General features: G+C 37.5%; 1 protein-coding gene across 1 annotated transcript; it reads right to left on the reverse strand.

Moving 5' to 3' along the window:
* Positions 1-12,979: 12,979 nt before the first annotated feature.
* socs3a (suppressor of cytokine signaling 3a) lies at positions 12,980-14,897 on the reverse strand. The gene is made up of 2 exons (XM_055183138.2): positions 14,689-14,897; positions 12,980-14,398 (listed from the first exon to the last, which is right to left on the reverse strand). The coding sequence occupies exon 2, from the start codon at positions 14,336-14,338 to the stop codon at positions 13,709-13,711; it is 630 nt and encodes a 209-aa protein (XP_055039113.1). The 5' UTR covers positions 14,339-14,398; positions 14,689-14,897; the 3' UTR covers positions 12,980-13,708.
* Between the last annotated feature and the right edge of the window lie 467 nt (positions 14,898-15,364).

Below are 15,364 nucleotides of genomic sequence, written 5' to 3' on the forward strand. Positions count from 1 at the left end.
TTCTTTTGTTGTTTATTAGACACATATGTGTAGTCATTTAATAGCCGTCTATTTAACGGCTAGTCTATTTTTGGGCTATGATAGACGTCTACTAGATTTTCACTGACAGCCCAAAATTAGCCTTTTATTAGCCTAGACCCACATTCACCGTCTATTAGACGTATATATGTAGACGTTTAGTAGCCGTCTATTTGATGACTAGTCTATTCTTGGGCTATGATAGACGTCTACTAGATTTTCACTGACAGCCCAAAATTAGCCTTGTTTTAGCCTAGACGTCAAGGGGGTGTTTAGACGGCTACTAGACGTCTATTAGCCGCAAAATTGCTTGCTGGGTGTTGAATATTGGGAACAAATTCTAAATTTATGGCCATACTTTAGACTAAATAAGAAAAAGAAGTGTCCATAATGTAGCATAAAAGATAATTTGTGGCCATAATTTTGTCCGCATGTCATCATGATTGGATTTACGGCTCCATTCAACACAAGCATTTTACCTTACCTCATCTGTATTTATTTATCATCGAATGGTACGTAACTAGCTTACCTTTTATTGCATTACCATGTTTTCGTAGCACATCCTTGTGCTTTCTTGCAATGTGCCGCTTCAGATTCCAGGAAGAATATTTGCTAACTCTTTACAGTCTCTCCGCAGTCCCTTTCAATTTTTTCTTCATCGAACTAGCAAATTATCAAAGTGCGTTCTGGGTGTTACAACCCATGGCGTCAATATTTGACGACACTTGACCATGCGTCAATATGTTGACGCGGAGGGTATACCTTTCGCGTCATTTTTTGACGAACTGGGGACTTCAATACTATTAAGTCCGTTGCATTCTCTTTCCTATTTTCTTACCATTTTCTACCATTTTCGCGTCGGTTTAGGGTTAGATTTACATAATGACATCCCTACCCAAACCTTTCCCTAACCCCAATGCCAGGCGACAACTGTTTAATATCGCGTACCTAATAGTATTGAAGTCCCCAGTTCGTCAAAAAATGTTGACGCATGGTCAGGTTTCGTCAAATATTGACGCCATGGGTGTGAGACTGTGTTAGGTTCAACGAGCGGTGCTGAGCGAGCGGAATTTTCAGAAAATGCGCTTTGATGGTAATATTACCGCACCGTTCACATGCTCGCTGTTAAACGTCAGGTAAAGCGCACAGGCTCTCAACTGAAGGAATACATATGCATACAAATCAAATGCTTTGGTAAAGTCTCACAAATTAAACATTGAATATTGTTGCATAAAAATAAACACTGAAGTTTATAATTACTATGTTTTTTTTACAGTGGGTGATAATATATCATACATTTTAGTTTGTCAGTGCGTTTTGTGGTGTTAGGAAGTGTTTGCGCATTTCTGCACTAACTCAAAATGTGCGTACACCACCTCCTGAGCTGGCGTAGGATTTGAGCGTGCCGTACGCCAATGTCCATATTGATAAATCTCAAAGTCACCGTGGTTTTGGGTGTACGCCAGGTGTACGCTGGAAATTTGGTGTACGCACTTTTGATAAATGAGGGCCAATATGCACTCACATGCACATGTCATGCATATTGCTAAACACAAGCAGCAACAATCAAATACAAATGTCATCACACATGTCATTGATTAAACATAACCAATCAAAATGGATTTAACCTGTTTCAAATGATGTGACACAACCAATATAAGACTGTTGTATACAGTAACACAATGCATTTTAGGCTGCATACTGTACAATTAACAAATTGTATGGCCCTGAACATTGTGCTTTCCTTTTGTTAACAGTACTGACTGTACTGTTTTACAGTATCACAGAAACAAAGGCCAAGTTTGTGAAATGCAGGGTACAGTACTGTAAAACTAGGGGTGAAAAGTCTCACAAAAGTAAATTTTTACATTAGTGAACATGTCAGTTCCATCAAAATGGCAAGTCTGTGTGTCATTGTTCATGAACAAGACAGTCAAAAGGTAGCCATGTTGTCAATATACCAAGTGTACACAATTATGCGTGTCAGTATTTTTATGTAAACTGTGGATGAATTTACATGTTCACATTTTTGTAACTTAACTTATTTATTCTTCAGGCATGTGATTGGCCAAGGACAAAAAAGAAGGAAGGAACGCAACATCCCTCCATGTGCACAGAAACAAAATGCACACCGTAACATACGCAAAAAATACATTATGACCATTATTTCAATTATTTAATTCTTTCAAATTTAAAATGTAAACATTTAACTAGTAACAGAAACCACATTTAATTAAATGGGTTGATAAACGTGGAAAGCTGTAACAAGTAGCATTCCCTTACTATTTTAAATCTGCAATAATTTTATTTTGCCATAACCTGACCATCAGTCGCAAGGCCATACAATTTAAGGCGGCCTTGCAATAGGGTGGACCTGAAGGCCTACATCTAATTTCAAATGAATTCATTTTACAATATAGTACTGGTTAAATGAATTGCATTATGGTTTTTGAGTCATAGGTTGAATAATTTTCAGATAAGCAAAAAAGTTATGTGGGAAAATAAAATAAGAACAAATCAAGACATTACAAGCATATAAAATAGAAAAGAACAAAGTTACAAAAATAAGTAAGATCTAACATTATTGATTAGGTAGAAAAAACAGTATCAAATTAACATAACACTGTTTTTATTCTATAAATTAAATATAATTAATCTTTTTAAAGCTATAAAAGTGATTTTCCTTTTGTCTTTTGTAGTTTGATTAACATAATGACTCAAACATATGCATTTCTTATGAGACGAACTGTCCCTTTAACAACGGAGAAGCGATCACTGACACACGATCAACGGCTCACTTATAATAAACGACTGCTTTTATGAGAATACTTGCAGAGACTGTGGTATTACAATATAGTTTGTGCGTATATCTCCTGTCAAGCCCAAAAAAATTATGTGTTTGCCTGATTTTTGAAATGCGCGTTGGGCGTGGGCTTTTGAGGTTGTGCGTATGCGTACTGAAAACAGTTCACTTTAGCATCTTTGTCGCTCAAATAGTCTAAAATCGCTTAAATGTTACTGTAAACTTTCTTATTAGCAGTATTAATAATAGTATGTTCTTATTACAGCATTTCATGCAATATTTTGCAGTTTCACTATATTTACATTTAAGTAGGAGACCGGGTATAGTTGTAACAGGGAGAGAGTTGTAACACTACCAATTTCACAAATCAGGGATAAGATAGGAGTCATGTGACAGTTTCAGTTTTTTAGACTTCCTTTATGATCCTACATGGAGGTGTTGCCATCTCTCCTAAAGCTACAGCAGAAAATCTAATTCTGAGTTAAGAAAGTAAAAAAAAACTAACAAGATAATATTTTTTTTTAGCACTTCCACTGTTGTAGATAATGTTGTATGCGTTGTATCAAGTCAAACTTCAGTTTCTCTAGTAAAGAATGGTGTATCAACCTTCTGCTAATTTCAAAGCACCATGATAATACAGCTAGCTAAACAATGGGTGACAGTGATGGGGTTGTTGTAACACTTGTTTGGAAACCATCCCCTTACATACAAATAAGAACATTTGTGATTTAACATCGTGTGAAAAGCCAAAACAAGACGGTAAAAAAAAACTGCGGCAAAAGGGTGAAGGCTGATATCTCCTCTTCAGAAGAGGAAGATTTCTGGGTCGTCTGCATGGAACTATTTAAAAATTCAAGACAATTCATGCACAAACACATACAATATACACATACACTCCCCATATTCACATATATTTTATTGTTGCAGCTATTCATTTAAAATAAAACTGTTGTTGTGGCATAACACTTTAAGTACCCTTGTTGTAACAAAGGACCATCTTGTATTTGTCATCATCTCAAAAAGTCTGTGACATACAGTTGTGTTCAAAATTATTCAACCCCAACTGAAATTGATTGTTTTGGCCGGTTTGACATTGATTTTGATCATTCAGTCATCCTGCTTACAATTACATCAAAGAGGCATGTGTAGGTCAGACAAATATAACATAACATTTATAATGAAATAACCACAAATGTCTTTTCTGTGCTCACATCATTATCAGTTTTATTCAACCCCCAAGTGACATTCAATCTTAGTACTTAGTACAACATCCTTTTACAGTTAAAACAGCTTTTAAACGTGAAGCATAGCTTGACACAAGTGTCTTGCAGCGATCTACGGGTATCTTCGCCCATTCATCATGGGCAAAAGCCTCCACTTCAGTCACATTCTTAGGCTTGCGCACTGCAACTGCTTTCTTTAAGTCCCACCAGAGGTTCTCAATCGGATTTAAGTCTGGTGACTGCGATGGCCACTTCAAAATGTTCCAGCCTTTTTTCTGCAACCATGCTCTAGTGGATTTGGAGGTATGCTTGGGATCATTGTCCTGTTGAAAGGTCCAACGTCTCCCAAGCCTCAGGTTTGTGATGGACTGCAACACATTGTCATCCAATATTTCCTGGTACTGAAGAGAATTCATGGTACCTTGCACACGCTGAAGTTTCCCTGTACCTGCAGAAGCAAAACAGCCCCAAAGCATGATTGACCCCCCACCATGCTTCACAGTAGGCAAGGTGTTCTTTTCTTCATAGGCCTTGTTTTTCCTCCTCCAAACATAGCGTTGATCCATGGGCCCAAACAGTTCTAATTTTCCACAGAACACTATCCCATAACTTCTGTGGTTTGTCCACATGACTTTTGGCATACTGCAGTCGACTCTTCTTATTCTTTGGAGACAGCAAGGGGGTGCGCCTGGGAGTTCTGGCATGGAGGCCTTCAGTACGCAGGGTGCACCGTATTGTCTGAGCAGAAACTTCAGTACCCACATCTGACAAATCTTTTCTCAGTTCCTCAGCAGTCACACGGGGACTTTTTTCCACTCTACGCTTCATATAGCGCACAGCAGTCGCAGTTAGCATCTTTTTTTCTGCCACGACCAGGAAGCTTTTCAACAGTGCCCTTTGCCTTGAATTTGCGAATGATGCTTCCTAGGGTGTCTCTTGGTATGTTTAACATCTTTGCAATCTTCTTATAGCCATTGCCCTTCCTGTGAAGATTAATCACCTCTTCTCTTGTCTTCCTGGACCATTCTTTTGACTTCACCATGTTTGTAACCACACCAGTAAATGTTTAGAAGGAGTTGAGTATCACAGTCATTTTAAAGCTGCCTAATTGGTGCTTATTAGGCTTTATTGCTGTTCCCTGACATCCATAGGTGTTTTCAATACCTGATTGAAAACACTTCAATGAACCTCTGTTCTTCAGAATGGTAGTTCTTTAAGGGGTTGAATAATTGTGTCAATGAAGAATTCACAAAAGAAACATTTACTACTATATTACAAAACCAATTGATGTCATTTTAGTTGCATATGGTTCTTTAAGAAGTCATTGTAGGATTTCATTCTGAATACAATAACAAATGTACACTAAATTCCCTAAAACCCTTAAAAGCATTGGGGGTTGAATAATTTTGAACACAACTGTAGTTGTAGAAATTTAAACTGTTTCCATTTGTAGTAGACAAATGTGGGTACATTGTCTAAAAGTTTCAGACATGTAGCTAAAATAAAAAGGTAGTTTTAGGTGCTGGAGAAAAAAGTGTTACAATCACAGTAGCGCGAGAGCCGTTCGAAAGCAGACTTCCTTATCACTTCTCGATTCACTCTCGTAATACTTTGATGTCACCTGCCTGCCTGTCGGGTTTTGCAACGCAGCATGAACTCAAACAAATCTAATGTGTGGGATACATGTTGGATGACAGCGAAGGGCGCGTCTACAAACAATGCGCGCACCCCCCCCCCCCCCCCCTCAAAAAAAATGTTTTCTCATCGAATCTACATGATTCACGTGGGTCACCTTTTTTGGCTTCAAAACGGCGAATTTCGCCGAAAGGTGAGGGATTTTCATGCCTGAAAGCAAAAAGCTTTAGACTAGAATATGTCAAAAAATTAGCACTCCAGATTGTTTTCTCCATTGTGGTAACCCTCGCATATGGCAAAAAATAGATTCTCTGTCCAAAAATATATTTTAAATATGTTTATTTTTTATTTAAACATATATATTCAGTTTTAACTATATATTCACATATATTTCAAAATATATTTCAAGGGCAACAAATACATTCCTAATATTACAGCCCATACGGCAAAAAGAAAAAAAATCCTGGCAAAAATATAAAAGTTTGTTTTAAAATATATAAAGTACTAGTGAAAAATCTATAAATATGTATAAAATATACAATTGTTTTACAGTTGAACATATATTTAATTTTAACCTTTTGAAACCTGCTATGTGTTCAGGTTTGTAGCATACAAAGTTTTTCTTCCAATGCGACATGAATATAAATGTTTTAAAATATACAAAAAAAATTGAAATATTTTTTTTGCCATATGGGCTTGCTCACAAAAAGTTTGGAGACCCCTGCTGTAGAGTATGTCAGATGAAATGCATATTCATGTTATGTGTGCTCTCTGTGTGCTATTTAATATTATACAACAGTTCTTTCTGATTCTCGAATCTGATTGGCTAAGAGCTATGCGATATTGTGCTAATATCGGCACTGTAACCGCTTCACCTTTCGTATCATTCCGCCACCTAGTGAATGGAGGTCCTAAGCAGGCTCATCTCTGAATGGAAAAACACAGACGCGCTGTTTTGAATCACTCTCCGTGTGTCTCATTAGTTTACTAGCTCATAAATCAGTCTGTGAATCCCCAATCGGAAGTTATTATTGGATGTTACGTTAAAGTTAATGGGAGAAATGTCTTGTCACATCGTGTGGACGATTAACACTTGGAAAGAGGAATATAAACACTCGTTTTTTTCTGGAGCTATATCTCATCAGAACGCGAAAACACCATGGAACTGCAGGTAAGCACCGCAGCTTTTAAATGTGGACATTGATCATTTACTTTATCGTGACGTGACTATTAAAACATGTTATGAGATATCGCCACTGGTATAACGTTATTTATAAGCAGCATGCAAAAACATCTCTCTGACACTTATAAAAAACCGTTTTATATAGTACTGACAAGAACAAAGTTTAATAATAATAATCGAGTGCTCGTATCACGTTAAGAATAAATGAGAAAGCAATAGTAACGTTATACAAGTAGTTTTATTAACTTTTACCTCGCGCCAAAACAATAACAACACAAAAGACACTAAATATGAATTAAAAAACAAGTAATAGTTTGATCATGACACCAAATACTGCTGATTTGATCTCATTTTGACGATCATAAACAAACAAGGCCAACATGAGAGCCAGGGTATTTCTGTCATAGATGTAGCCCAGAGAGGGCGGTGGTCATTGAGTTGTTATGAGCTTCAAAGCAGCCGAAAGTTTTACCTGTCATTCTGGCCGCCCTCAAATCCGTGGCGGAAGAAGTAGTTCTCAAACAAAGAGGCTTTTAAAATAACTCCGTTGTTGTTTTCTAGTTTTCGTTTTTCAAACGTGTGCCGTCGAACTGTTGTATAAAAGCAATATCGCTCTCGGAGTCGTGTGATATAGCTCTATATCATCACGGCTGTGATTGCCTCCGTCACTCGGCCTGCGGCCTCGTGCCTCTGGCCTAATCACAGCCATGATGATATAGAGCTATATCACACTCCTACTCGAGCGATATTGCTTAAGCACATGACTCAGAAGTTAATTTTGAACATGTTTGAACATGTCATTCGGTCGAAGCACTTATTTCTAACTATAGTGAGTTCTAGTATTAGTAAAATATTCTTTCATATGAGGAAGGAGTCTTACTGCTATGGATTGCTGGGAATTCCCTTATCTCTGTTATACCACAACAGCAGAACAGAAGTAATCTCTGACTAGTCTGGCTGGTAGTTTTACTCTCATTCCCTGTGAATTTTATCAGAAGAAGAGAGTACATTACAGGGCCTTTTGAGGGGAAACACCGTTGACATATTTAAATGTAAAGTAGAACTGTGGCATTTCATCAAAGATAATCATCAGATACTGTAGTTACACTGAACAAATACCTTCCAATGAATCAAACCTTCACGGAAATGTATTTCCCAATCTTTCCCAACATGCTGCATATACAAATGCAACTTGCCTATCTGGCTGTTAGGTGTAATTTTAGAATGTTATGTAAATTGTTTCTTATTTAATACCCTGTGGCAATCGCGGATGATCTCATCATGTGTTTTAATGTTACCATAAACTGCTGCGGTCCTGTTTCAGTGTGCTGATGTACTATATATGTAAATCATTTAGCAATGCTAACAGATAGACACAGCTCATGAGATTAAGTCTTAGTAATAAAGATTATTTATCAAATATTAGTGCAATATACTTACATTGGATAAAAGACAGAATCAGAACCCTAATCCTAAACATAAGACTAAAGAAGTTTTGGAATTTCAGTGTTTGACTCATAACCCTAGCAACCGCATAGCAACACATTAAAACCATGACATAGCACTGTACACTTTAAAAAATGCAATATCAAGATCAAGGGCACATATTATGCCCATTTTTACAAGATGTAATATAAGTCTCAGTTGTGTCCAGATTGAGTTTGTTGAGTCTCCGCTCAAAATACCCAACAGATGATTTATTATAGCATGTTCAAAAGCATTCACCTATTTGGGTGGGAGCAGAATCGCAAAAAAAAAAGAAAAATAAGTTATTGCTCTTCTTTTCCTTACCAAAAGAGATGCTTTGGTTAAAATATATCTGATTTCTCAAAAAAGCACAAAAAAATTGCAGACAACTTCCATATAACTGAAGGCAGAAATTATGGTAATACAAGACTAAAACAAGCTTAAGCAGTTTGACGTCACATTGCTAAGTGAATCAAAACAGCATGTCTAATGGGATTGCTTTGGTTTAATAACACCTTTGTAAAAGTGGATTTTGTATTATAGGTGTCCTTTGAAACAACTTGGTTATGCATGGTTAAAATGATTTCTTAATGTCTAGTGACATAATGATTAATTGATATACATTTCTTACATACTGTTCCTTTAATTTGTTTCTTTTGTAGTGCGGGAGTAATGAAGGGTTTATGTTAACGTGCATTAATATTATGTAAGAGTCCGCTGCTTTTGTTGTTAGTAAACATGCTGCACAGAGTTTAGTACATGTATATGTAAGAGCTTTCTCTGATATTTCAGAGAAATTAAAGCTCACAATCTTCCTGATACCATTTTTTAAACCTTAGTTAGTGTGTAATGTTGCTATAGTAATAGCATAAATAATACCTATAAAATAGTTCACTGCCAGGCGATATATTTTCTTCAATAGAATTCCTCTTTAAAAGCCTACAACGAACGGCCGGTTTGGACTACAGCCCTCTATTTCCTGGTTTAATGACGTCAGTAAAACAGTTTGTTGACTAAACTCCGCCCACATGAATACGTCAGTCACCAGCTTTGGCTCAAACGGCTCTGCTAAGCTAAGCTGCTATCGAATCACAACACACTAAACAAACTACAGAATCAGAACTTGATACGTATTTCTGAAGGAGGGACTTGACATAACAAGGAAGACATCAGCCTGTTTTGAGGACAGTGAAAACACCGCTATACAGATGAGTAAATTGTGTGAAAAATACTGCTTTTTTACACGTGAAACATGAACACATGTTATATTGCCCACTATAAACACAATCAAAGATTCAAAATCACAGACAGAACGGGAGCTTTAACAAAAATAAGCTTGCGCAATTTTCGCATGCTCGCAAAATGAAACAAATGAAAGAGGCGGAGAGCATGCTGAACAACGTGAGCTCGCGCTAGGTGTAAAAACATTTTGCTCAGCACATTACACATTAGATCGATAGACAGAGAGAAGGTGGTCTTTTGTGGCCACTCGAATCCAGACTAAACTGTATTCAACTCCCTCTGTATGTGGTCGAAAGTGGATGAGCTTAAAAATGTTTAAAACCTGCATCTGACCTCTTAATACCAGATGTAAACAGGGCCTATGTGTCTATAGGTATGTTTGAAACACTGAACATTAAGTTGTAAGCGTTTGGGAAGTAAAGAGGCTAACACAGTCAGCTTCATGACATCATTTCCTCTTACTCATACGGGAAGATCTGACCGTGACCACACAGCTGTGAATGACAAGAATGAGAGTGAGGTGTTTGAAAGTGGTTTCTCTCTTTAGTTAAACACACTACAGCATTCATTACATAAACATGTCCAGTTAAATTAAAGTATTTTTATTTATATTTGATAGGGAAAGTTTTTGAAAAGTTAGGACAGCTGTTAGATTATAAAGTTGGGTTGGTAGTTTGTTACCAAAAATATGAATCTAAAAGTTTCAACGAGTCTTTGTTTCTTTTTCTTTGGGATGGTAGTTTTTTTGTAAATTCCTTTAAAAATGAGTTTAATATATAGCTGGCATAGATGATGTAAAGTCTTTTGGTCAGTTATTACTTTTATTTTACTTATTTTGTAATGAAAACATGATAACTCCTTTGTCAGTTAGTGTCTTTTTTTAAGATTTCTTGTTTCATTGAGTATGAACTTCCCTGTTGCTATGTAAAAGGTAGCACAGGTTTTGAATCTGAAAGACAATGGCAGATCGATACATGGTCTGTGAAAGAGAGAGAGAGAGAGAGAGAGAGAGAGAGTGGAAATATGTGTGTTGCGCAATTACAGAGAACTTCTGTGGAATCACATGATCACTTCATTGTCTACTAGAGAATTTCACATTTGATTATGGAGTACACTGGAAAACTTAAACGTGCGATGAGAATTTAATCTCATCAAAAACTAAATTACACAAAATATATTAACAACAAGCACTGCTGTACATTATATGACATTATCTATGTACTGTATGTTTATACAAACCCTAAACTTAACCTGAGCTGTTTGCACTACAGCTTAATCTCACACAGAGTTAAGTTATTAACAGCACTGAATGATGTACAGTATAGTAAAACATACTGTATGTGGTGCATTAAGAGCACACATCAAGTCTTTTATAACCAATGTGTTTATGTAATCTGATGGTCTTGTCTTTGTTTATGTTTTACACTGCTCTTACTTTATTCTAGTCTCACGTCACATGACGGACTGTTGGCTGAAGGTTTGATGCATACAGCACAATTAACTGGGAACACTTCAGCAGATTTAAAATCGTCCTCTGATTGGTTGAATTATATAGGATTTCCAGGAGACGCGTGTCTCGCGTTCTTTAACGGTATTGAAATAACACAAAGCCGTCTGATTGAAGAAGATAGCTGTCACATTTACTTCAGTGACTATATCAAAATCGAAAAAACGCTGCGTTTTTAAAGTATGTGAGGTTCACGCCATAAAGTCTTTTGCTTGAAGCAACTGGTGGAATCTAAAAGAGATATTTTAAAATGTTTGCCACCTTTGTTAAAACTTAGAGACGTTTGTAAGACTGTAAGGTATGCTATTGTGGACGCCTTTAAACGTGACACAACACGTCATGTGGTCTCTTGGCCGATCCCATGTTCGTTCAAAGAGGCCGTGGTTCTTCAGCTAGACAAGACTGACATTATTCTGCCTTACCAACTTAACTAATGGGTTAAAGAGATTTAATCGCATAGATGTTTGTTAACTTACTGAGTTTACATGAGCTCAGACTCAACAAGTACACTCACTCATGTGCCTTCATGTGGCCGCTATGAAAGTGTTTCTTGATGTCATCTTGTAGTTCTCATGTGCTGTGGCACACGGTCAGGTTTTTCACTTTACTGTAAATGTCAGTGTTGCAGGAAGAAGAGAAAGACAACCGGCAGGACTTGTGTCATTGTGTTTGTCAAAAGCACCTGTTATCTGTGATCAATCATAAAATATTCCCCTCTTATAGTCAATGTTTGAATATTTAACCAATATTCACTTCAGGTTACAAAAACGTATCATTATTTTTAAAGTGTTATTGAGTAGAACATAATCTTCCCTCATGTATAGTTTATTATTGTAAACGTGAGGAAAGCAACACAGTAGTGGTTTATCTGTATAGTACTGTACTGTATGTGTTGTGAGTTTATTGGCATTTCATGATTTGATTTGATTATGCTCTCAAATAAATTAATCTTTTGACCTTTATCATGGAACACATTTAATAAAATAAAGAGACATTATACTGATGACACGTGTGTGTTAATGAATAACACTCAGATAGAGTCATACATTCTCAGACAGACTCTTATACACTCACATTTCATGCGTTTAGTACATACGGTACTGTAACATTCATGTTTTCTTAGATAAACCACAACACAGCATAACTTCAGGAATCTGCTCAATTTCCCAGCAGGCCGAGTACAAAGTATTGAAAAGTTACGACAGTCACACCTCTTCCCTTTAATCTTTACTGAGTAAAGCTTATCGCTTATCATCAGTGACATCAGATCTTACACACACACACTCAGGTTTAGATGATAATAAACAAAGTTTTTTGATATGTGATTTCATTTGTTATTTGTATTTGTGTGTGTGTGCTGTATATAAGAGGTAGAAACAACGTGACACAATCCCCATTTAGATACCATGTGATGATATAAGTGACTTTAGTTGTTTCCATTAAATCAGTGTGGTTCTCAAACTTTTTGGCAATTCATGCCATTAAACACAATCTCAAACTTTGAATTCAACAAAACATATAAAATTATACACACTGTACTTTTCTTGGTTAGTAGTCTTATTTTTCTGAGGTTGAATTACACGGAATCAATGATAAATTAATGTATAAGTCTATTTTAGAAAACTGGTGCCCCCCATCTAGTTTTAGAAGCACTGTCATAAATACAGTTGACTGCAATCCTGCGCTTCCTTGTATCTGTAAAGTCTTACTGGAAGAGTCTGCGAGAGACAGCGAGGGAGGGGAGGAACATTCCCGTTCAACATGAATATCTCTGAATCAACTCGAACCCTTCCCGGAGATGCTCACAATCAGACGCCTGTCGTAACTCTTAACTATTTCAAACATTTGCCCAGAGGATGCTTTTGTTTTTTAAATAAAGAAATTAAAAACCAGGACAAGGATTTATGTTTACAAAAATAGTCCTCTTTAATAAGTTATTGAAATGTTTTATAAATATAAATATGTCAAGACAAAAGATAAAATTCCAATTTCATCTTCACATAAATGTAAACAATGTGTTGTTGAAGAAACACGGGTGTTAAGAAAAAGCCCATGTATGTTAATACATTCACTTGCAAGCAGTCTCTCTTATGAACTGCTCTTTATAAACACAAGCACAAACAATTCAGTCATAAAATAGACGTCTTTTTTCATTCAAAGTGTTCAAGTAGATTGTTGACATACAGTAATGTATGTAAGAATCATCTTCTTTGCATGTTTGAACTGTTTTGTCGTTTCTCAACAGCTCTGTTAAGGTGCTACGCGTGTTACTCACTTCTTCCTTTTTCCCCTGAAAGGCACAATTGTTTACTTGGAAGAAGGTGGAGGCTGGTTTCTGTTAAATGGCTTTTGCTGTTTCACTGCTTGGCTGAACTCACAGATCCGGGGCAGTGCAGAGAGGCAGTTATGGGTTTGTTTTACTGGCACCGGTAAAGGCAAAAAAAACAAAAAACAGTACAAATGTCCATTCATCGAGCCATTCGCTGGCGTGAACACACATGAGCATGGTACAGTTAACCGTTCACTAACTCCACCAATGTCTTACTTGAATCGCAGTGCATCTCCTTGACATCTTTAGCTACCGTACGCTTCACATCTCAGTGCACGTCCATCAAATTCCCAGCACTTCTTCAGATAGGAGCGTCGTACTCCTGTAAGAACTCCTTCAGCTGTTGGGGCAGCTGATCTCTTTTACCAGAAATGTCGATATGTCCGTTTACAGTCTTCCTGCACAGATGCTGCAGGGACGACATAGTGCAAGGCAAGGGCCTGGATAGCTCAAGAGGGATCTTCTCCCCTCCTGAGTAAATGTAGTACGCGCTTCGAGAGTTTCCCATGGACAGCATGCTTCTCGAAGAGGGCATGTAGTGATGGATTAGCTTGAGCACGCAGTCGAAGCGAGGCACGGACTGTGTGCTCTTAGAGTCCGTCTGGAGGAAGAAGGACTTGTTGTCGCACTGCACCCGAAGGTTCTTCGTGCCCGACTCGGTCTTGACGCTGAGCGTGAAAAAGTGCCGCTTGTCCGAGCTGTCTCTGACCAGGAAGGTGCCGCTGGGTTCTGCATTCAGCTCATGATTGGCCTCTTTGCCGCTGATGGAGCCCCAGTAGAAGCCGCTCTCCTGGAGCTTCCGAACGGCGCGCTGGACCATCTGATACTGAAGCTTGGAGCTGAAGGTCTTGTAACGGTGAGGCTGCAGCCGCGTGCTCACCTCAAACGGGCTGCCGCTCATTGCGATGTCGAACTTGCTGTGTGTTACCATGGCGCTCAGCGCAAACCTTCGGATGCCAGGAATACGGCGGTGAAGCAGATCGATGAGAACCTGGAGAAAAATGTTAGGAAACAACAGCTTTAATAGACATTCACAGATGACTAATAAAGATTGAAAGTGCTTTAAAAAGTACACATCTGACACTTGAACTGCACAGAATGCTTTTTATTTGGCTTTAAACTTAAAATAAAAGTACTTCTTACACTTTTAAATGGCACTTAAGATGCTGTATTCACACATCGAGGTTTAGTAAATAAAGCCTCAGCTGTATCACGATCGTTTTAGGCAACAGCTACATTTATTCAGTTTGATATAGACTACAAAACAAGAGTATTTCTTACCTTAGCTTTATTATGTTGGAGAGTTGCTGTAGTAGCAGTAGTAATCTTCTGTGTCGTCTAAAGTTCAGCGAGTTAGTGTTTGTGCTGCTAGTTAACTTTCTGTGTCTCTCTCTCTCCGTGCGGGTGTGTGTGTGTTTTTGTACTCTCTACTCGTCATGTGTTCTAGTTAGGCTCCTCCCTCACTAGGGCTCTTCCAGTAACAGTAGGCTGTCTGTAATACTATTCCTGGTACCACACGTGCCCCTCCTCCCATCTTACTGTAAACCTCTTCCTTACCACATCAACACCACCTCACTCTTCTGTTGATGAACAGGCACAGTTGCCTAGCAACAACACTAGATTGTTTATTCATGTTTTATACGCACTTCGCCAGGAACGAGCTGACGTCAGGAGTGACGTCACGCGAACACACTTCTCTCCTTAAAGTTGTTTTGTTTCTTATTCTTCATATAAGAACAAACATAATGTAAAAATGAAGGTAAACAGCAAGTAAATACGAAATAATACTGTAGATCTAAACAGAAAGATTTTGCTTTCTCAGTCCACAAGAGGGCGATAATAATATTACACACTACTACTGAATATATAATAATACTGAATAAACCTGATAATGTCATACCTATGAACCATACATTTTTTATGTTTTGAATATTATTATTATTATTTTTTAATTTAA

Source organism: Misgurnus anguillicaudatus, chromosome 19, assembly GCF_027580225.2.
Source record: "Misgurnus anguillicaudatus chromosome 19, ASM2758022v2, whole genome shotgun sequence".
In the NCBI taxonomy this organism is placed as follows: Eukaryota; Metazoa; Chordata; class Actinopteri; order Cypriniformes; family Cobitidae; genus Misgurnus; species Misgurnus anguillicaudatus.